At 40.3% G+C, this 23,067-nt stretch overlaps 2 protein-coding genes across 2 annotated transcripts; one reads left to right on the top strand and one right to left on the bottom strand.

Moving 5' to 3' along the window:
• Positions 1-169: 169 nt before the first annotated feature.
• On the bottom strand, positions 170-22,913 carry rassf4a (Ras association domain family member 4a). Its single transcript, XM_030441478.1, has 11 exons — positions 22,784-22,913; positions 15,655-15,723; positions 15,445-15,520; positions 5,981-6,087; positions 4,537-4,607; positions 3,105-3,274; positions 2,572-2,673; positions 2,434-2,485; positions 2,219-2,340; positions 1,619-1,716; positions 170-660 (listed from the first exon to the last, which is right to left on the bottom strand). The coding sequence occupies exons 2-11, from the start codon at positions 15,705-15,707 to the stop codon at positions 591-593; spliced, it is 921 nt and encodes a 306-aa protein (XP_030297338.1). The 5' UTR covers positions 15,708-15,723; positions 22,784-22,913; the 3' UTR covers positions 170-590.
• On the top strand, positions 16,567-18,399 carry LOC115596419 (C-X-C motif chemokine 9). The gene is made up of 4 exons (XM_030441506.1): positions 16,567-16,702; positions 16,934-17,066; positions 17,161-17,241; positions 17,845-18,399. Exons 1-4 carry the CDS (start codon positions 16,636-16,638, stop codon positions 17,978-17,980), a joined length of 417 nt encoding a protein of 138 aa, XP_030297366.1. The 5' UTR covers positions 16,567-16,635; the 3' UTR covers positions 17,981-18,399.
• Positions 22,914-23,067: the final 154 nt, after the last annotated feature.

Genomic DNA, 23,067 nt, shown 5'->3' with positions numbered 1-23,067 from the left:
GCACAAAGCTCATGGGAACAAGCTGGCAAACAGGGTCACTCAGGAGAACAATGCTAATCTTTGCTCCAGTCACAGTGGAAGTACAGGAAATAATAAAGAAGACTGTTTTCTTTGTGGGAAGTCCGAGCTGAGTACTTTTTGGGTGTCAGCAGAGATCCAACAGCAGTTATAAAGGCCACACTAAAATTGATTTATTACGTAAAAAGGTCAGAGAAAACATTAGCAAAAACAGCTTGTATAAATATCCACATTTGCAGTAAGAATAGTTGTTGTCATACAAAATGCAAAGATATCAAAGCAGTGATACACATCGTGGTAATAGTAACGCTGAAAAAACAGATCATACAAACTGCTGAGATATGCAATTCTAAAAGTAGAAGCACGTTGGTGTACAATGTTCTATGGTTCTATTGCAGCCTTTATTTTTACTTTTCAACCTTCACCTCCACATTCACTACAGCATCTGGAAAAAAGTTCCCATCGTAAATCAACAATAAGTAGTGTTGTACCCACCCCTTCCCCTCATGTAACGCACACACACACACACACACACACACACACTACACAGGTTCACATTAATACAGTAACGGTCATTCTCGGTCGCTGGTATTAGCTTTGCATTCGAGCTGATGCTGAATCATGGACTTCAGAGCACTGAACCTGCAGAGGGGAGAAAACACACACAATACACAATATTGAAATATACAAATACAGACATATCAAAATATTTATTTGTATATAAGTAACAAAGGACATATCAGATGAGTGACAGAAGCACAACTAATCACACCAGCTGCATCTACAATTAAGGATAAGGTTGATGTTATTTTTCCCGTTGCCGACAAATTAAAGACAAAAACAAGAAACACAGTGCGTTACCAGGTCTCCTGTCTGAAAGCCTGTCTGTGGATCTCAGCCGAGCCCCCTCAAACAGCGATGGGCCAATTTTACATAGTGGCTAAACCATGTAATTACATCACTGCCTGACGCAAACTGGCGCCACAACGCTTTATCCCCCTCAGGCTGACAGTGTTGAAGACGCAGTCAGAAAACGTTACATAAACTCATTGAGCATCACAACCCCTGTGAAATGACCCATTCTACTATTGTTTCACTTCCCGTATCCACATTTTCATTTGATAGACACATGATCTTATATAGATTTTTTTTTAGTTCGTGCTTACTGTAAGACGTAAAAATGTAAAAAGGTTTTGTAACTTTAGGAGCATGTGAGCGTAGCAGTATCAATTTGCTGTTTGTTTGTTTTTTTTTTCATTGTTTTTTTCTTGTCAATAAAAAAATCACCAGGCATATCTTTCAGTGCTGACTGTTACAGTGAGTGTGTCATTGGTAGATTGTAAAATATGCCAGCGTGTAGAAACAAACAGAGCCATATATCTAAGGGGCGCACACATAGTAAGGGTTGCAGGGCAGAAATTTCAGTCATATGACTTGACGATAACACAGTTGTGCAAACAGTGCGTAATGAATGTGTCAGACAAACACTGTCCTCATTGGAAAATGTTGGAACGCCGTAGTGCCTGGAGGAACTGGCTGCGCGTAATGTCATTAAAGAGGACGCTGTGGAACCAGCTGAGCACGGAGATGCTTGACTCACTTTTTGGTTAGTTTGTTTATCTCACGTTCTTCTTCCTCTTTCAGTTTCTCCACAAAGCTGTCTAACACGGGAATCTCAAACTTTATGTACTGGGCAACCTGGGGAGGAAAATAAGATTAAAACATGTCAGAACATTTAAACAATAAAATAATAAAACACGGTAGAATAGGTGTACCACTATCTTGAAATGGTCAGGTCATCATGATTACAACAAAAAAATAACCAACCAAACAAACAAACTGACTTTTTTTTCAACTGGAACATCTTTTAATGCCCTGAGCGATACAAACAAAACTGTGGCTAAATAGCACCAGAGGTAAACAATCTAGAAAAGTCCTCCAGCAACAATTAGGTTTTATTTATATCACACAGTGCAGCCACAACACACTGTCGGTCATCTTAGCCTATTGTTACATCAGTCCTAGAACAGGATATCATTCCTCAGCTCGCTAAATTTAACCCAACTGTCTGCTCCATTGTATTATTGTGTGTCTATGCTGACGACTACACCAAAAATGAAAAAAAAAAAAAAAAACGGGTCACATGTGAACAAGATGTCAGAACAGAGAAAGAGAGTGGTGGCAGGAGGCCCAGACTCACATCATATGTGACTTCCTCTCCCAGGTCGGCCTCTGTGATAAGGATCTTGGAAACTTTCTCACAGGGTCCGCAAAGCACGCGGGCAACCAGCGGGTATTCACCATCCCTCAGTCGGGTCCTCTCTACAAAATCATAGACAAAGAAAGAAAATGATCACAAACACACACATGCGCAACATTTCTAGCCGCGCAATCACAATGAAAGTTACGACCTACCCCCAGACTCGTGCACCATGTAAAGGACAAACTCTTCCGATTTATTCTCCACCTTCATAAAACACAAATAGATATTATTTTTCGCTTTATAACTTCACATTTTAAGACACAACACTGGAAGTGTAACCAGTGTCTTACCCTAAACTTGTGTAGCAGCAGGTTGAGGACTTGTATAGTGGTCATGGAGCTGTTTACTCTCACGTTAGTGACCGAACCATAGGCTGGAGTAAACACAGATGTCTGGAGGCGAGACAAAGCAAACATGGAGAAATATTTTACAGAGAGGACACAAAGTACTGGGGACTTTGTTTCATCAACACCTGTGTCCTGACCCTATTTGAGCAGGGATTCCTGGACATGAGAACCTTGTACATTTTGAGCAGGAAATCTAAAACAGAAAGGAAATCTGTGCAGCTGGGATCTGCTCAATAGCAACACACACACACACACACACACGCACACACACACACACACACACTGTACTCTGGAGAAACTGTTGAAGGACCTTATTGTACTCTGTGGCACATTAATGAAATCAGCTCAAAGCCGGCTGTTGTGAAACTCAAGTACAGGCTCACCCGCACAGGAAACTTCTGCCTCTGCACATGGACATGTGTCACCAACGGGATACATTAATGTGCGCGCTCGCATGTGTGTTCTGTTTATTGTACCTTGTGGTTGTAGAAGTGTCCGTTGATTGAGAACCGGTGTGTGCGCAAGCGCTGCAAGTCGCGTGCAGTGTGTGTCTTCGACCTCCTCTGAATCTGCATGAAGGAAGCATCACTCCTGGTCCTCAGCAGCTGAGGAGAATCCTCTTCCTCCTGACCGACCACGTCACCGCCTCAGGAAAAACAAACCTTTCTTACCGTATGCATGCTTTTTATATACATCTACAGATTTGGCGGAAGAGGGGCAAAGTACTAGGCCTTTACTTATACTACTTTAGAAGTACTACTTTATTTTTCTCAGTACAACAATCATAAAACACTCCATTACAAGTAAAAGCACTGACATTCTACCTATCTTACATATCGTATCATTTGACTGCTTTGGGTCACGTACACACGGCGGTGGGGAGCTCAAGTTTTTATTGTGCATATATTACAACTGAACCGGATAATAAAATCAAATATTAAACCAGAACTGGTGTCTAGTGCAAACAAACACAGAGCAAATACTCTTGATAGTATTCCTTCAAAACAGCTTGTTATATAACCACCATGAAGACCTTCTGATTCAGATTCTGAAGATGGGGTTGTCTATCAATGAAGTCAGTGTTATTAGCTGAAAGTTTGTGGCCACCCTACGGCATTTTTGTTTCATGGAAAAATTAAGTGCAAACACATGAATACGTGGAAATATAAGTCAAGGAAAAGGGCTGACCTCAACTGAAAGATATTTATTGTAAATTATGCAAATTATTTTAATTAGGTGTATCTATAGGTGTGCAGGTGTATTAGCTATGCCTATAAACTCCCCATAAATTAGAAAGTCGCATTGTTTTAATTATTTCTCATGATAAACTGTCTGGATTTATGTATAAATTGTTTCTATATTTCTTCATAAACACTTGCCTCGCCAAGTGTATTTAATTTTTTCTAGTCCCGTACAATTTACACTGTTTTTAGCCCAGGTGCCAATGTTAGGCCTGGTTAAAACTTTGTTGCAATCTACATGCACATCTATAAACTCTTCTGCTCTCAATTTAAGGTCTAGAGAGTGCAAGTTAAATAAGAATACCTCTGTGCCAGGGTTTAGTCTTCCCATCAGAACTGTAAATCCTATAAGACAGCACGAAGATCATCATGTGACACCACTCTGTTTATCTTTGGTAAAGATGACACCCGTACGTTGTCCGCAGGTGACAAAACGGCTTAACGAAACAATCCCATATCGATGACTAAGTAGTCTCGCCGTGGTTATTTATAGTGTCAGTGATCTGATCTAAATGGCATTTTATGGTAATCCTCACTCTCCACGTGAGCCAACCATCGCACTGGATGTGCTGACTAAAGTGCTTGCTGACCTCTAATCCGTTTCAGCATGTGTACATAAATCCATCACATGTTTGTCAGAGAGCGACTGCACCTGTGTGTTACCCACCAGCTGGTCCAGTCTCTCTGCCGGGGGAATTGTTGTTGGACTCTGGTGATAACTCCTTTTCCACATCGTTTCTGTAGGGAGGAAAAAATGTGTTTGTTAACATTCCTGAGGCTCGAAACAATACATTAAATGCGTCAAAGTGCAAAGATACGATTTAGTTGATCTGAACTAAATGTCTACGTGTTTTACGTGCTTTATTTAACTTTATCTTACAGTAGATAAAAAGAAAATAACCTCATTTGCCCAATTACTGAGAGTTTAATGAGAAAGTCAATAGCTTTGTATCGAACTGATTTTCTCATTTAACGCTCAGTAATTGGGCAAATTAGTGTTAAACTAAGCTAACTGTCTCCTGGCTGACAGATTTATTTGAGTTATTGATCATATCATCTGTCAAAAAAGCAAAGACATTTTCAAAAAACTACAGTCCCAAGGTAAAGGATAGGCTTTCATGTACAATAGTAAGAAGGTATTTTAAAGATATAAGGCCTCAGGTTTTACAGGAGGTGGTTTATCACTGTGACTCTCAAACAAGTCAAAAGACAAAGGCATTGTGGAATCACTGGAGTTGTTTTCTTTATGGTTAAACCACCACCACTGACGATACAAATCTATCTATGTGATTCAGGTGGAAATGTTCACAGATGAAGTAATATTTCACAGTTTTATTCACATATGTTTAGTCAAGTTACCCTTAAATTAAATAGATTTTTCTGGGATTGACCATCGTGAAAATATTTGAAATAATGTAAATTCCCAAGGTCTAGCCATTTTAGACACTTAAAGTCAGAAATGTTATATCTTTAATTATCTGACATACTGCATTTCCTAAAAATACTGGTCTTTGGATTCAAAAGTCCATCTCTTTTTTTTTATGTGGGACACATGAGAGAGGAAGTGAGAATATATCCTCCATTCGTGACGAAGGCTACAACTAACAATTATTTTCATTTTAGATTCATATTCCATTGCAGTCTTGAAAAATACAAAGATTGTTTTGACCATAAATGTCAGGATAGTGAATATGTTGTATTTTAAATGCTTGTTTTTACTTTAGTCCAAAGTCATGTTTATTGTATCTTTGTTTTGAATGTTGTTCTTCAATTCCCCATTTTTCTTTGATCGATTTATATTCCATAAACTTCCTCTTAAAACTGTGTCTTGTACTGCTGTAAAAATGGAAATGTCCTTTTTTAGTGATGAATAAAGTATTCTCTTAAGTTGACCAAACCATGGGTATAGAAACATCAAGTTCTGCACTGGTAAAAGCCATGTTCCCAGTTTTCCTTAACTGAATAATACAGGGTGGGGATACTGCTGAACAAAGAGTTGTTAGAGTTTCTATTGTGTGTGAGATCCCCTGTGATTCTGTTGTAGTTACACGGCCCACATCTGTTTATTCAGCACATGAAGGCGTGTGTGTGTGTCAGTTTGCATCAGGTACCTGTTGAGGCGAAACCTTTCATTGTCATCGTACATCTGAAGCCTGATCGGTCGGCGCAGACCCCAGTAGATGTTCAGTAACCCCTCGAGGATGAGTTCTCCATCCTCCTACACACACACACATACAACAATAATTATCAGGACTCATGGTCAGAGGGGAAATCCTGCTGGCCGCCTGCCACAGCGGCTCAATATCAGGTGTACGTGCAGGAGCAGACGCTCGCAGCGTTCACGGGGTGAACCCTCTCATCTTGGAGAAACCTCGTCAGGTCTGACCCACCCTTTTATTTATACAGTACAGGGGTGAAGTCACGTCTGAGGAGGCAGAGAATTGACTGCTTTGGGTCACGTACACACCACCGTGGGGAGGTGTTTTGATTTCACAAAACCGAAACTCTATTGGAAGATAATGGTCACACAGCTGTACGTGTTCTGAATACAGGAGAAACAAATTGTGTCATTGTGTTTAAGACTGGTGAGAAAAAGGAACTGAATAGTGAAGCTCCAACAGCCAATCAGGTTTTTATTGTGCATATATTACAACTGAACAATATGATAAATCAAATATTAAACCAGAACTGGGGCCTCGTGTAAACAAACACAGAGCAAATACTCTTGTTAGTGTTCCTTCAAAACAGCTTGTTATATAACCACTGTATCTTATTTGATGCCACAGAATACCATGGAGACCTTCTAATTCAGATTCTGTGGATGGGAGTGCCCATTAATGAAGTCAGTGTTGTTGGCTGAACGTTTGTGGTCACCCTGTGGCATTTTTGTTGAACTAATTTCATGGGATATTGTGCTAACACGAAAAGTCCAGGAAAAGGGCTGAATTTACTCAAAGATGTTTAAATGGAAATTATGGAAATCATTTCAATTAGGTCTATATATGGGTGTGTGTGGATGTATTAGAAGGCCATGACATACTGGTATTAACGATAATCATGACATAAAAAAAAATCACGTTTTGTGTTAATAATACCAATATTATGATATCGTGTAAATAATCCGTGTGGATCCTCAAAAAAAAAATATTTGTATCATTTCATCTAGTTGCCTTTTCCCTACTTGTTCATTACAGTTACAAACTCTCTTCCACCTCCTTACTGTCGTATTTTTTGTATAACTTATTTGCTAGAAAGAGACAAAATACTCAGTAAACAAAGTTTAATTTGACTGATAGCTTTATTTCATATTTCTCTCAATAATAGCTTATCATATGTTACAGGATAACTGTGTTGTGTAGATCTGATATCGTCACAGCTAAGGAGTATAAATATCCAACAGGATATGGAATTCAAGGGTTTATCTTGCAACAGCTGATCAAAAGTCCTCAGTGATAGACCGCAATTATGACGTCCTTTAAAACAAAAATGTGGTCTCAACCAGCTCACTGAAGATATACGTTGAGTTATTTCTCAGGAGGAAGAAGAACAAAGGAGAGGTGTGAGGTGCATGGTGCACAGTCAGATTCCAAAGAGTATGATAAAAGGTTCATAGAAGGTGAATGTGTCGACCTCTCTGGAGAATTTTTAAGCAACTCGTCTGACAGACAAAACTGACAAAAATGTGACTTGAGCAATCAAAAGATGTCTCGAAGCTGAAACAACAGATCAAAGCTGAGGGTATAAATAGAGATTTCGGCAGAAATGCTTTAACGAGTTCCTTCTAACTCATGACTAACGTACTATGAATGAAAGAAGTTGAACGCAGGATGTCAGATTGTGTAAGAGAGTCACATAAGTTCATTTCATTTCAAACATTTCATGTTTCCTGACTGTTTACGGACTGAGTTGCATGGATAACTTGTGACTGACATACATTTAACTTTACACAGACTGTTGTTTCATGGTTGTACAGGGCAGGGTCTAAAGGAGTCGCTCCAGTGAGGAATCACTGAAAGAATTATAATGCTGGAGGCAGTTTTTAGAGCCATCTTTATATGACCACAATCATTTTATGACTGGAAAGTCAGAGATGGGAGAGAAGAAAGCAGAGGGTGGGTTTTTGAAGGGGAGGCAGATTGCTCCCAGGGCTTCATTGTTTCTGTAATATAAACAGTGAGAGCGGCTGCAGCACTGAACCTCGCTAACCCACCACTCCTGAGCTTCCTGAACAGGCATGAACACACCCTCACAAAGAGATGTGAGTAAGGTCAGCCAAGCTATTTTTGGACGAGGCAGTTAATCGCTCTCCCTCAACGTGCCACTATAAAGCCTGGATACGCGCTCTGATCCAGTCAGACTCCACTGAGCGAATGAGACATCACGCCGCTTCACTCTGCATATCAGCTCTACAGCTACAGCATCAAAGGTGAGAATAATTCTACTGCTTGCTCTTCATTACCAGATATTATCTTTTACAAGGTGCTTTTAAAGGAAATGTAACAACATCACATAGTTTACTTGATAAAGTAGATGAAAAACTAATTCAGATTAGAGTCAAGTCAGGACATTAACAAACGAAAGGCAAAACAGCAAATCTTTTAGCAGCACAGTGAAAGACCCTAATGAACAGAAAATTAAAATCACTATCTAAAATCACTGTCTAACTATTTTACTCTTCTTCTCCCCCTTCAGCATGAAACACAGGCGGTTGTTGCTCTCTCTGCCTCTCTTACCAACAATTACTGAGACGCTCGAGGACTTGCCTGCCCTTCCCTCATCCTCCCAGAGCTCCGAGTCTCAAGAGGACTACATGAGCAGTATCCAGGCACTGGCCTGCCCCGTTGAAGCCCCGAGCTGCGGCCCCGTCAGACTCCAGAGGTCCCCCAGGCTGCGGAACTTCTCAAAGGCTCCGATGAAGCCCTCCGTCTCTGCCTCACTTCCTCGCGGGTCTCCCCGCACACTAAGGACTTCCACACTTTACAGTCTGAGTCTGAACAGCTCGGAGGATTTTTCTCTAAAGATGAGCAGAGAAAAAGACTGCAGGGGCAAAGACCCCATGGACTGGCTGTTTGGACAGATAAGGACTTGAAACAAAAAGCTGTTGTTTTTGTGTGAAGCCCTGAACGCACTCTAGTGGAGTATCTCGTAATCAAACAAGGCTGGAAGTACTTGCTCTGTTTATAAGGACTGAAACAACACGGTGTATGATGGGACTTAATACGAAGGCCTGAAAGAAAAGTGGAGATCTATTTATTTCTATGCACTGAGGACTCAAGTCTACGTGTTTACATTGTTTGTAAAGATGTTAAGGATATTTTTGTAATAAAATACTAAAATAATCATGAAAACGTTTATTCTTTGCTGTTTCGAAAGTTACTCGACAAAAGAGCTGAAGATCAATGCATCTCAAGTGCGGTTAAGAAAAGAACTGAAATGATTAGTGTAGATTATTTGCCAGAATCTAATTAATTGGTTAATTCTTAAACCATTTATGAGCAGAAAATTGCAATTAATTGTAAGTTCCTGGTCCCTCAAATGTGTAAAAAAATGTTATGTTAAGTAAAGTAAACTTGATCTTAGTTTTGTGTCTTTGACAAAACATTTGAAGACATTCCCTTCGGCTTTCTGGGAACATGTGACGGTTTTACTGTTTTTTTGACATATGAGGAAATATGATTAATAATAAAAAAAAAAGAATCAATAGCTTAGATGATAATAAACCAATTATAAGTTACAGCCATAGTTGAAATGCTACTGCAGGTTTGTGTCTATGGATGTATGAAAAGACTGATGCATTCAGGCCAGAGTACAACTAAGTGCACTTACTCAAATACTACACCTAAGTGAGATTATGAGGTACATCATTTAAGTTATTGCAATTTTATAACATTATCTACGTCAAATGCATTTCACAGGGAAACATTTTCTGATTTACTCCCCTACATTTAGTTGACTATTAAAGTCTCCAGCTAATTTTCATACAGCCATATTCCAGTAGCCCAATACATTTACATGAGACCTTTGGTTAATAGTTACTTTGCAGATTTAACAATACATCACGTTATCAGCAAAGGCAATTTTAATTTAATTCTAGATATATAAGGTTTTATCAATTTCCAGAGAAAATTTTACAAGCTAAACACATCACACATTGTCATCATTATACATCCAATAATGCAATATATATTACTCTGAAACTATTTTGCCAACTAAATGCAAAAATGTCCCAAACATAAAGTAAAAGTTTTTCTTCTCAAACTTTTACTGTGTTTATATGCTATCAATTTTGTACATTTGCCTGTAATGGATTATATCTGCATTGTGGTATTGCTACTCTTACTTTAATGGAATTAGTTCTGAGTACACACTCTATCTCACAGATCAACCCCCTGAACATTATACAAAGTACCTGAAACGACCAGCGACAACAAAATACTACTTATACATATTGCAGCAACTGTTTTACATACAATACAATATACAATACAATATGAAACAATATAATTGCACACATTTTTTTAGAGCTGTGTTTGTTTCCACTGCAAGTCTGAAGGGTCTGAACCGACCATATCAGTGAAAGCCCCCTGCGAAGAACCCAGTTCTAAACTCCAGTGGGGTGCAATGTAAAGCTCTTACTTTTCTGCCCAACTTCGTGCTTCACATCACGTCACATGTTTACACCTACCCCAGTGGCGGCCAAGTGGCGGCTTTTGGAAAGGAGGAGTATTACGCCTCCCTTTTAGAAAGACAGGGCGGCAGATTGCCACATTTACCTAGCAGCAAATGTGCCGCCTTTTCTATCTAAAATGGGCTAGTGATTTTAACCCCAGCATCTCACTGTCATCTAGTGGTGGTCAATGGTGGTGCAGAGATGGCCTTTTATTTTTACTACAATGCTCATGATACCACCACTCGAGGGAGCTGCAGGCACATTAGACACATGAGGATCTTGAGCAAACAAGCACAGAGGAATACCCTCCGCCTCTCCTGTGATTTGCTGATCCCAGATAAGACGCAAATTGTTTGACTATAGCACATTATAATCTGAAGAGATTATTTAGTGGCAGTATGGTTTGGTAAAAGGAATCCATTTAATCAGATGATTGAGTGAAAATGCACCATGCTGGAGTGCTGTTGAGTGAGACAGCGGATCACTACTGGCTCAGGAAAGGCTGCCGCTCTGCAGTCTGAGAATTGAAGAGAGAAAACACCTTCAGCTCACCGCCTCATCAACATAGTTACAGCTAATACAGTTGTGCTCTTAGTGGGGATACATGTTGGAGCTTGTGTTCTCCTAGAAGATTCTGGGTCTGTTTACAGTGAATGGTGCAGAACCGCAAAGCACCTGACATGTCCGCCCACGACATGACTAACACACATCACCTGACTGCACCTGCAGAGGTGAGCTCATGATTTAATCCTAAAACAACCACACTTGTAAATCCTTGTTCCCTCTCCAACCACATCTTCCACTTTTCCTTTCAAACAGACCCCTAATTATGGAACAATGAAAACAAATCCTCAGATATGTCAGGTATATACGCCTACCACAGCGTAGAAATACTGTAATATATGTAAAAGTCATGCTTTCACAGTTTTACTTTAAAAAATGTACAGCAGCATCAGCATTAGTGGACTACTACCAAACATTGATATTAACAACACTCCAGTATGGGGCTACAAAAGGTTAAACAGGAGCGCATTTCATTTTCAACATGATTGCCATATAAAATCAATGCATTAATGTGTTTATCACTTCAATCTTGAAATTGCTAAAAGATGACTGAACACCTTTACACAGTTTTTCTTGTTAATTTCTTCTCAGGGAACGATGAAGATGTATCTTAATCTATATTGCATCATAATTTTTTTGTTGCTCATATTTTGCATCATCAAACTAAATCTATATCCATTAGCCAAAATGAATTAATATAAAATATATGTAGTGGAGTAAGAACATATGATATGTACCTCTCAATTGTGGTGAAGAAGAAGAAAGTAGCCACAAGTTGAAAAACTCAGGTGACGTACAAGTATCTCAAAATCAAAACTTAACATTGTTTACTGTTATACTTGAGTAAATGTACTTTGTTGCTCACAACCCCTGTGTATATATGACCGCAGTAAACTCTTTCTGGAAATGACGGTGGCCCGTCTACGGCTGGATTTAATCAAAACTCAATTACACAGGAATGTCACTGCTGAGTAATGTTTTTGACCCTTATATCCCCAAACTATCTACTGAGTCACTCCTCAGTAACTTTTGGCCTCAATCCATCAGCTCTAACAACGTCACCAGATCATGCCAAGTATGAATTACTAGAGTAAGAGAATAGATCATTTTACATTAAGGAGCTCATTTCAACCTGATCATGTGTCGTATTGCAGTTGTCACCATGCTACTACATGGCTGCTACTTGTTTTGATGTTTGTTTCTTAATGTTTTTACTTGTTTTAGGATGCTATTTTTTATGTTTTTTAATGCAATTTTTAATGTCTTTTAAATGAAATTTGTATGTCTTTATGTAATTTGTGTGTGCCTGTAAAGCACTTTGAGGTGCCTTGTGTCTGAACTGTGCTATACGAATAAACTTGCCTTGCCTTGCCTTACAATGTAAGGACACCTCATACATGTTGGTTCAAAAGTAGAGGCTGGGCAGCTGTTAGATTGTTCTGTCAGCTCATGAGAGGTCAAGAAACTAACTTTCAATTCCCCCCCAAGTTTTTTTTGTTTTGTGTCTTTTTTTTCTAATATATTTCAGAAAAGACACCAATCAGAAGAGGCCCTTCAAAGAAAGAAAAAGCAAATCAATTAAATGTGATGTTCTCTAAGTACCCGTTGATGACTGATTTCAAGTAAGAGAAACAGCATTTTTTTAAAAAGCTGGGACGCTGCATAAAATGTAAATAAAAACAGAAAGTGATAATTTGCAAATTAAGCATGTGACAATGATTTTACAATGTGTTGCCAGGCCTGTAACATCCTCAATAAAAAACATGTTTTTTACTAAGTGGTTAACCTCGCCCCATCAAGATTGACGTTTCATGCCCAGTCACGATGCTATCAACTGTCACCAATGAACTCCAAACAGGTGTTTTTGGATTGTTCTACAGCTTTCCCAGTCTTTTGCTGAACCTGTCCCAATATGTTTGAAACATGATGCTGGCATCACATTCAGACTAAACACAGATTTACAAAAATCAACATAGGTAATTATTGAAAAAATTAAGTATATTGTCTTTGTGCTGTCTTTTTTTTTTTTCACGATATATGTCAAAAAAGCAGTAAAAATTCATCAAGTATATTTCATGCTGTCCCAACTTTTTAGGAATCAGGGCTCTGCTGATTCCCAACTACTACATAAGTTGTAAAGAAGTAATTTCACAGTACAAACTGAACGCTGGAGCACTACTGGAATGCTTTCTTTTTTTTTTTTTTTTTTTTTACTGCAGCAGAACGTTTATTCATCAAGATCGAATTTCTGTTCAACGCTCGGATGATCAGATTGTGTTGTTGCAGCTTTGTGGCTGCAGATTTTTTTTTGGTCGCACTAGACTCACCTAACAATGCTGTCTTTGCGCAATACACACAGACTCAGATTTCCCAACATGACCACATTTGGCACAGAGTGATTTAGGATTGACTGACATGCCTTGGGCCACAGTTCACATCAAGTGTTCCTTTCCCTATAAGTGTAGAGGCTGATCTATGCCAATTTATGTTTTTATGCCATGTTTTTTGTTTCTACCAGATTAAACACTTTTTAAAAAAAAAGTCATATATGAGTTACTTCAATTTGGGCAAGATTATCAAGAAAGTGCAGCAAAAAATTCTGCAATGATACTGTTAAAGAGCCAATATTTTATATTACCAATAGTCCGAATCACGATTTTTGTTTAGAATGACTTCTGGGTATAAAACCCCTGCATCAAACACTAGTTTACATACACTCACAATTTGAAATTATATTATTTCAAAGTCTATATATCTCAGTCATCTAAAATGCAGATTTGATGCTTTCATGTGTCAGTAATAACTCTGTCACTAAGACACTGACACTATGAGTTACCCAAAACTAGCAGTTGGTCCAAGATGTTGCTGTTGTGTAGGTATCAAAGATGCCGGCAAAGCATCACAATACAAATAATCAGCACAGCAGAAACGGCAGATATGTCGGACAAGCATGTTTTAAATTTATATACTTGAACATTAACGTTAATGAAAATGACATCAGAAATGAAAAAAAGTTTACCGAATTCTCATATCTCTGTTGTCTTCCTGGAAGTGACTGTTCGGTCTATAGAGCAAATCTATTGTTCTTTACAAAACACAGGCATCTTTGAAAGCAGTAAGAGCAGATGCAATGAATAAAATTAGAGTTGTATTAGTGAGGCATTGCTACTTTAAAGTTGTTCTCGCTGAGACTCTTAGCTCTTTCTTTGCCTGTTTTCTGTAGTTTTCACAAAGCCGGACCCTTTGGCAGCCTGAGTTACAACACAGTAAGTAAAATACACTGTGGAATGACTCTCTTTTTACAGCTATCGCAGTGAATAGATATATATTTAGGTTATTCTAAAAGCCTTGACTGAATCTTTTTACCGATTAGTGATGCAACATGTTTTGGTTGGATTACTGACTTGTGTTTTCAGCAAAGTTAAAAGATGACACCCACATAAAAACCTCAGATGAGCGATGACCAGTTACAGTGGTGTAGTGCAATGTGTTGAGTCACTGTGTATAATGAGGGACAATAATGAGCACAATCTGTTTCAAATCTCCCCATCAAACACTAATGTTCACTACAAATGACCCTTTTAATGGGTTCGAGCCATAAGTCTGGGTCATTTCATGTCACTGATGTGATCTCATTGGTCCCTCCGTCTGTCTGTGCATGTGTATTGTATGTTGCATGGAGCCATATTATGCGACATGTGAGTGTGTGGGATTTTCCCAGAGTGTAGTGATGTAGTGGGTCTGGCTGGTGGGACAAAAAGAGGGACGCTCATGACCACCCGTCCAACACCCCACACCCCTACACACACATTCTCTGAAAAACCTGCTGGTGAACACATAGGGGAACTCCTGACCATAAAACCCATAGAATGATTATCAAACAAATAGCCAAGGAGCTTTACAGACGCGCCGCAACAGCAAAACGTCTACTGTGGAAATACTTGTCTGAGCGGTCAGTGCATATGAGTAAAATGTGACATCTCTCCCTCCCTCCTTCCATTTTCATTTCAAGGGAAAAGGAGGGCTGTTTGTGGTTTGTCAGCCCATTGGCATGTCGGAAAAGAAGCCAGGAGTCGCGGCTCTGCGCTCAGATCTGCATCCACGCTGGAAGCTTGTTTGGTCTGAGATTCTTTGGTCCTCATTGTCTGCCTGAGTATCAAAGCGCCGGTTTAACTGGTTCCAGTGTTGATGTGTGTGCGACCCATTTTTTTTTTACAATGCCCTGCAGTCCAGCACGCCCACGCACTCACGGGTGCGCAATTGTTGATAACGCTCCCTGTTTATCTTTCTTATTTCCGCCAGTCTGGTGACATGGTGTGAGGCGGCCGAGCCTTTTCTTACCTCGCGAGTCCTCAGCTGGAAGTTTTTCCCTTCGTGGTAACAGTTGTAGGTCCTCAGCAGTGATAAGATGTCAGACCTGAATGTGAAGACAAGGCCACAGACGGTCGATTAGCGCCGCAAGCAGTGATGAAATCTATACGAGAAATCCCCACTGTGATTGCACCTAATCGTGGGTAATTGCTGTGCAGTGAGTGAACGCAAAGGACTTACTTTGGTATGAGTTTTTCTTTGCTGAGCTTCACGAAGGTCTGACACTCACTCATTCTGTCTGGAGCCCAGCTGAGTCGAAAAAAAAACACGAGACATACACTATGAAACAACATAATGACAGAATTATCTGTAAACTAATCGACATAAATGATGATGTGCATGTACAGATAACCTTAAAGGTGCTATTTGTTGATTTTTGAGTCTCATTGATGCATTAGAATTGTAGTCATCTGCCACCCCTGTGTTGGGAGTGAGACTTCTCTTACAAAAAGCATGTTTAATTTCCTTAAAAGATGACGGACAATGACATAAAAATGTAATTCAACACAACCAATTATTCATAAATACTAAATATGGACATTGTGTTGCTATATTCGTAATTCAGTTTGAGCCCTGAGTATTTTTTCTCTAAATAGGACACTGCTGGACAGATGACTCCTGTTAAAAGCAGAGACAGGGAATGACAAGAAATCACATGGTGTTGTTGACTCAGAGCCACACACTGATAGAAGTTACATGTCAAGGCAACGCTGAACAAAGCCCGGAAAACTTTCATGTGTCTTTCATGTCATTGAAGGAGACCTCCTGCTACTGTGGCAAACCTCTTCTAAACAATTAGCATCATTAAAATGATTGGAAACACTCCTCGGTCATGTGAGTGTGGAACAGTTTATCAAGACAACAACAAGTCTGCAACATCAGACTAATGGTTTTATGTGCAGTAAGAAAAAATCAGGCTTAGCTATCAATCTGTGTGTCCTTCAAGGTGTCAGGTCTTATTCCTGATAAAGCCTGCGGAATGGAGTCCCTGATCCCTGCATCCTAAATCCTGTGTCCTGATATTTTCTCGGGAAAGCGCCAGGCATGGGGAATTTCCTGGTTTGGAAAGCCCAGCTCCGACTGTGAGGGGGGAGGAGCAAGGGTATAAAAGAGCAACATGTGGCTCAGGGGCTCAGTGTCAACGCTCAGCTTGTCTCCAGTATGAAGCTTTATCACCAGTCGGTCTGTCAGCTCGCCTTCTTCAGCCTCTGCTGTGTACTAATCACAGGTGAGAATCTACAGATTGGATGCATTTATGATGCTATATATATATACATATATATATATATATATATATATATATATATATAGAGAGAGAGAGAGATGCGTGTATTTTTCTTTTATAAAATCTGCATACGGTAAACGTGTTGTGTTAATTGAGTATTCAGACTTGCAGTAATCACAGCTCGTGTTGCACTCTATTGAATTAACCTGTAATCCTGTTACTGTGTCTATGCAGTGAGAGAGTCAGACTCGTCCCCGTTTGTCCCGGGAAGATGTTCATGTCCAGAAACCCAAGCGGGTGTCAAAGGGCAACTGAAGGAGCTCATAGTTTATCCAAAAAGCCCCATCTGTGATAAAGTCACCGTAATGTGAGTACCAAATCCTGCACGCACATGTGCATGACATTAATGTACACTCACAGACATTCAGATGAGTGTGAGTAAATGTGTGTTTTTTTTTCAGTGTGACACTGAGGAGTAACGAGACAGTGTGTCTCAGTCCAGATGGAGCCATGGGCACACAGCTGATACGCTGCTGGAACAGGTGAGGGCACTGATCTTTGAAACTAAAGCCTAAGGGGATACTATAGCTTTGTCAACATGTAATCCTTAAATTTACGTCAAAAAATTTAATTCTGCAACACAAAAACAGCAAAATACAATAACGTTTTTACAAGACAGGTTATAACTGGTTATAGAGGGTAGAGTTGGAGTTCCACCCAACTTCATATTTCCCATAAATCACAGCCAAGAGTATCTTAATTGTTGCCAAGCCAGTTCTTGTCCGGACAAAGCACCTAGTTGTGCAGTTTTTTTTTTTGCTCTCCTTCACGTGTTCTGCTACTCGTGAGACAGAAACAATAAAAGTTAGAGTTTCTAACATAGTCGTACTCGACTAATTCTGTATTAGAACCTTCGTTTCCTTACTGTATTTGATGGATTATTTCACAATAGCTTTTCATGCCACTACAAATATATTGTCCACCAATATTTCACCAACTTACAATGGACTATGGCCAAGTTCTTAGTGCCTTATCTACTCTGACTCAACTAAGAGATGTTATTTTAATCAGCAAGCTCTACAACAGTATCATTCACAGACCTTCCTCCAAACTAATGTTCTCTTCTTCTGTGTGTGTTTTTCTAGGGCTCACAAGTTGGGTCGTGAAACGAAGCTGTGCCTGAGGAGGAGGAGGAGAGGGAGGGGGAGAGGTCAGCGCCAGCGGTCTCGACAGAGGAGTCGTAGCCAGATCAGGAAAGCCTCTTCCTCCAGCTCCCAGTAAGCGAGCAGCCTGACCAAAGATGGGAAGCTACTGCACGGAGAGAAGCGTGAACGCTGATTCTCACCACCAGAGACACTGTTAAGATGGAGAAACAGCAGGCTACCACTCTGCTCGCTGTAAATGTCATGCAGCTCAGATGTCAAGCGACCCTAAATTGTTTTTCTGAGTATAAATCATTCTTAGCAGCGGGCCTTATGTTTTCTGTGCAGATGACTGATGTTACTAAGCCCTGGAGGCTTGGCATAAATGTTAACCGTTTGAGCTTTAAAACACTGTTGAATGGTCAAAATGGTCAATGTATTGTTTGTTTGTACTTCTGTGTATGCAGCTGGAAGAGCTAACTGAAGACATTAGTTGGATATTTATTTTTATATGAATATAGAGGATTTTTTTTTGTAAATAAATACATCAGAACAACAGTTTGACTCTGTGTGCAATTCATTGTTACAACTCCTGATTATCTTCAGACTCAAAGATGGGAAGGAAGATTAAGTACTTGGCAGGATATGAGAGGTCGCTTAACCCGCAGCTTCAGCTTTAGTTAATAAACGACAGGATGTGAGTCAGTGAGCGGCGGAACAGACCAAACATGTCTCCTTCAAAACATCTGAACAAATATCTCTAAGCTCTGACAGGAGCCTGCTGTGTGTTCTATTGTCACTATATCTCTTTCTGTGGCACAGATATACAGAGGCGACCACTTGATGTAGGAGCAATCACTAGAGGTGTTCTTGAAAAGCACAACAGCGTCAGTTGTGCGCGTCGCAGGTTGTAGTTCTATACTTTATTGGACTGTTCAGTAGCGTTGCACAACTGAGAATCAAGGCGATCAGGGTGTGGGCTGTTGAAAAGTGAACGTTTTATGATGCCTTGTAAACCGGTGTAACACCAGCTCTGATTTCTTGTAAATCATGTGACAGGATGGATCCGAGTGGAGCCTGAAGACAGAGAAAACACACACACACGCGCACGCACTCACACACGCACGTACACACACACACACACACACACACACAGAGTTCAGCAGCTGGCATCGCTATGGACTCTGGCTTAACTGATCCTGATGTTATCGCTGAATGCTTGGTGGCCTTTTGTGGTAATATGGAAAGTGAAAGTAAACAGCTTAATAGAGTCGCCTTTGTCTCAGGCCGGGACTTTTCCCAGGTAGCATGTTATCGGTTAATAAATAGAAAGTAGTTGGGTGACTTCAGTGATATCCATCACTGAGCTGGTTAAACAGGATACTGCTCAAGATAATTAACTAACAGCTGCCAGGAAACATGTTTTGTCACCGGAAGGCATGTTAGCAACACATACTCCCTAAAATCCTACATTAATATGATTAACACAGAAATTCACACAAACTTACTACTGGCATCGATTGCCTTTATACTTAAACTTGCAAATTCTGGTTTGACACTAATTCTTGTTTTCCCTTTGAGGGACAGAAGGGTAACAATGCTACAAAAAGTGAAAGGTAATGGAGTCAATCGTAATATTAGCAATCAGCTACGAAAGACTGTTCACCAAACGTATTAAGACTTCCACACAAACTGCAGTTTTGCTGAACCTTTCCTGCGACACACACTACACACATCTTGTGTAACCACATGATTCAAATGTAGTTCAAATCATGAATCATTAATATGTCGTGGTAAATGATTGGCTAACAACTTTTATAGCAGTGTGTTTTCTTTTATTCCTTTTATCACTGTTGTAATAGTGCCAGTGTCATATAATGTTTTTGGGGCCGTATCATTCATCATTACATTCGCCACGTATGATGTAACATGATGTTTCGGTGCCATGTAGTTGTTGCAGCCTACATACAGTATTTGTGCTATCTGATTCATCAGTGTGACTTTATTGGTCCTGGTGTGATTCATAATGTTTTGAGTGATGTCGGTCTGTAGCGTGACCTGACTGGTCCACGCGTGTCAACCTATTGTAAGATGGCCTCAGGTATTGACTTGTAAAATAACCCAACGGTGGCCTTTGTACCGAGACGATTGCAATTGAGGTGAGCAGTGTGCGGGAGTCTTTTGAGCTGGCATCTTAAGTAAAATTTCGATGAACATGACGTAACATGATGCTGGTATTTGTATTAATGAAAGTCTGGGTCCATGTTTGTGCTTTGGTCTGATTACTGGAGGTTTTCTGTTGACAGAAGTGAAAAAAAGTAGCAGCTATTGAAACTAATTATAAAGACAAGAGGTTATAAGTGTAAAACGGAGAGGAAATGTCTTATTAAAAATGCCATAACATGTCATCTTCAACTTTTCCTAACCACAGCTTAGTGTTTACTACAAACTGATCCTGAAAATGTACATCTCAACACTGGATTGTGCTGCCATCTAGTGTCTAAATCATTATGTGCATCTGATTTGTAAAGTGTTGCTGCATCGTTGGGTCTCGCTCAGCGGTAAGAGACAGTTTGTCTTGAACTTGGAGCACAAACCCCCGACACCATCTGCAGAAACAGAGCCTGAAGGACAGTGGGCAGATGGATTTTGGAGCTTTTCATTTAGCATTAATTCCAGACATGCTCATGGCTGAGTTGTTGGTTGGGACTCCCAGTACTTTGTGAGATGATTCCTTTGGTTGCACTGCATTATTTGGTCGCATGATAAATAAGGGAGGTTAATCAGTTTAAAGTATGAATTCACCCAAATTGAATATTCAGTCATTATCTTCTCACCCTCATGCCAATGAAATGTCAGGTGACGTTTCTTAATCCACAAAACATTTCTCGAGCTTCACAGCAAAACAGCGTCGCAGCATTCTCTTAAACAACTGCAGTAGATGGAGACTTGTTTATTTTTTTAAAACTTAAACGGCTCCATACAGCTTGTCTGGTGTAATCAAAGTCGCCAGAAGCCCTGAGATCCAAAATATATTTAAAAGACACAATTAACACTGTTACCACTCACATTTAATAAATTATCAAATATAAATTTAGGGCATTTAGCAGATGTTTTTGTCCAAAGCGACTAACAGTTATTCATACACTGATGGTGGTGGCTGCTCTTCAAGGTGCCGATTGGCACTTCAGGAGCAGTTTTCGGTTCAGTATCTTGCCCAAGGACACTTTGACAAGCAGACCAGGGGAACTGAACCAGCAACCTTCCGGTAAAAAGGCACTGGTCAGATATACCCCTGAGCCACCACCACCACCTTAAACAGAGTGTGCACTATAGCTACAGTGAAGATATTGGCTCTAAAAAAGGAGTGAATAATGTCTTTTCAAGTCAAACTGAATGTGATCTTGGGCTTCCACCAGACAAGCTTTTTTTGGCTGTTTTATTAAAACAAGTCCCCATCCATTTGAATTGTTTAGGTGAATACTGCGACGTTGCTTTGCTGTGAAGCTCCAGAGATGTTCTGTTAACTACGAAACTTCACCCCATATTCCATCGACTTGAAGTAGATACTGACCAACAGATTTAAATTTTTTGTTGAACTGTTCCTTTAAGCATTTACGTCTGACTTATTTAATGTATTTAGGGTAGTTCCGCTTTGATCTATTACTGACCCATTTATAATAAACTGAACCTAGTTCATCAAACCCCTTGATGGTTGCTATTCTTAAAAGCTATTGAGCCAGAGCATTGTTAAGAATAAGCACATGGGAAGTGATTCTTCTGCATTTCCTGCAGCTGAGACAGAAGTTACTCTGGAAGAAAACAAAAATGCTTGCATGAGCAGTGATCGTCACCACAAAAACCAGGAAACAGACTGCCCAGCACTGACCACACCACCACCTGACTGGGAAGTGATCTCTGGGAGATCTCTGCAGATTCAGCTGAACAATGAACACTGACCACGAAAGATAAAGATTGTTTTAGCTCTCTGTCACTATGCTGCCTTTCTAATCACTTAGTACAGCCGAGGATTCAAATCCAAACACCTCTGATGCACTTGTTCGTCATCCACGTGAAACTGTTAACCACTGAGGTCACCTCACCACCCATCAGCCCTCCTCCCTCCCTTTAAACACCTCTCTGCCCGCTTTCACTCCCATGGAGGAATCTGCTGACAGAGTAGGTGCATAATGGGATGGTCAGTCTATCTCTCATGCATATTCATACATAATAATGGGAGTATAAATATTCCATAACTTAAAGATTCCAGTCAGTCACCATTATTATGAATTATTCAGCCAGCGCACATGGCTGCACAGGAGACAGACTGGAGGGGCTGAGAGCTGTGCAAAGAAGAGAGGGGTCAGTCTGTGGGTGAAGTGAATTTACATAATCTGTCTGTCTGTACCTCTCCTCCTTTCTTCTCTTCTCTTGAGACTAAATTGCGCGTTAGCCCACCTCTGAGCTCCCTCGGTGGACAAAGAAAGCTTCATTTCGGGTCCGCTAATTGGTTTGATCATCGCGAGATTCGTATCCAATTATCGCACCTTCTCCGGCAGCTGCGCCCCGGAGACAACCCATCCCCGCGCGTAAAAACTGTCCAGGAGAGCTCCAAAAATGACGCACGGGATGCCAATTTTAACACACAAAAGAACACCTTTCTAAAAATGTAGACAAACGCCGAGTGGGGTCATGAGAAATCACCACTTGCTGATAAATCATGTATTCCTGTGCAGTTTTGTAGGAGTCACGATGATTAAATCTGATGAAATATATTCAATAACGCATGAAAGGAATTTCCAGCGTGATAACCTTCATCCAACTTCCCATCCTGTTGTTTTTCAGGGTTTAACCGCATAGTTACACCGCTAAAGTTCGCCGCTTCTTCGTGTTTTCACATAAAAACATCTCGCAGTAAATGTGATCAGTTTGAGGGTCTTACCATAGCAGAGCGCGTCTTCCGTCTTCTTCCGTATATCCACCAGCGATGTATCCCGCTGCTGGTTTCTTATCAGGTCTTCATGCCTACCCGGTCGTGCGGTATTCAGAGATGGGAGATTATACTGGCGGCGGGGTGAGCCAATGGAAGGCCGCTTTGGACATCCTCAACCAATAAGCGTTGGGCGAGGGCGGGACGAAGACATCTGCGATTCAGACCTGTCTCCTCTTCATCAAGGTGCCTCTGCGCTCTGCCTCTGTCTCATCAGTCACAGCAGTGTCTTCGAT

This window comes from Sparus aurata, chromosome 15 (assembly GCF_900880675.1).
Source record: "Sparus aurata chromosome 15, fSpaAur1.1, whole genome shotgun sequence".
Classification (NCBI taxonomy): Eukaryota; Metazoa; Chordata; class Actinopteri; order Spariformes; family Sparidae; genus Sparus; species Sparus aurata.
The sequence above is the reverse complement of the archived record's forward strand: the minus strand, read 5'-3'. Positions and strand labels throughout refer to the sequence as shown.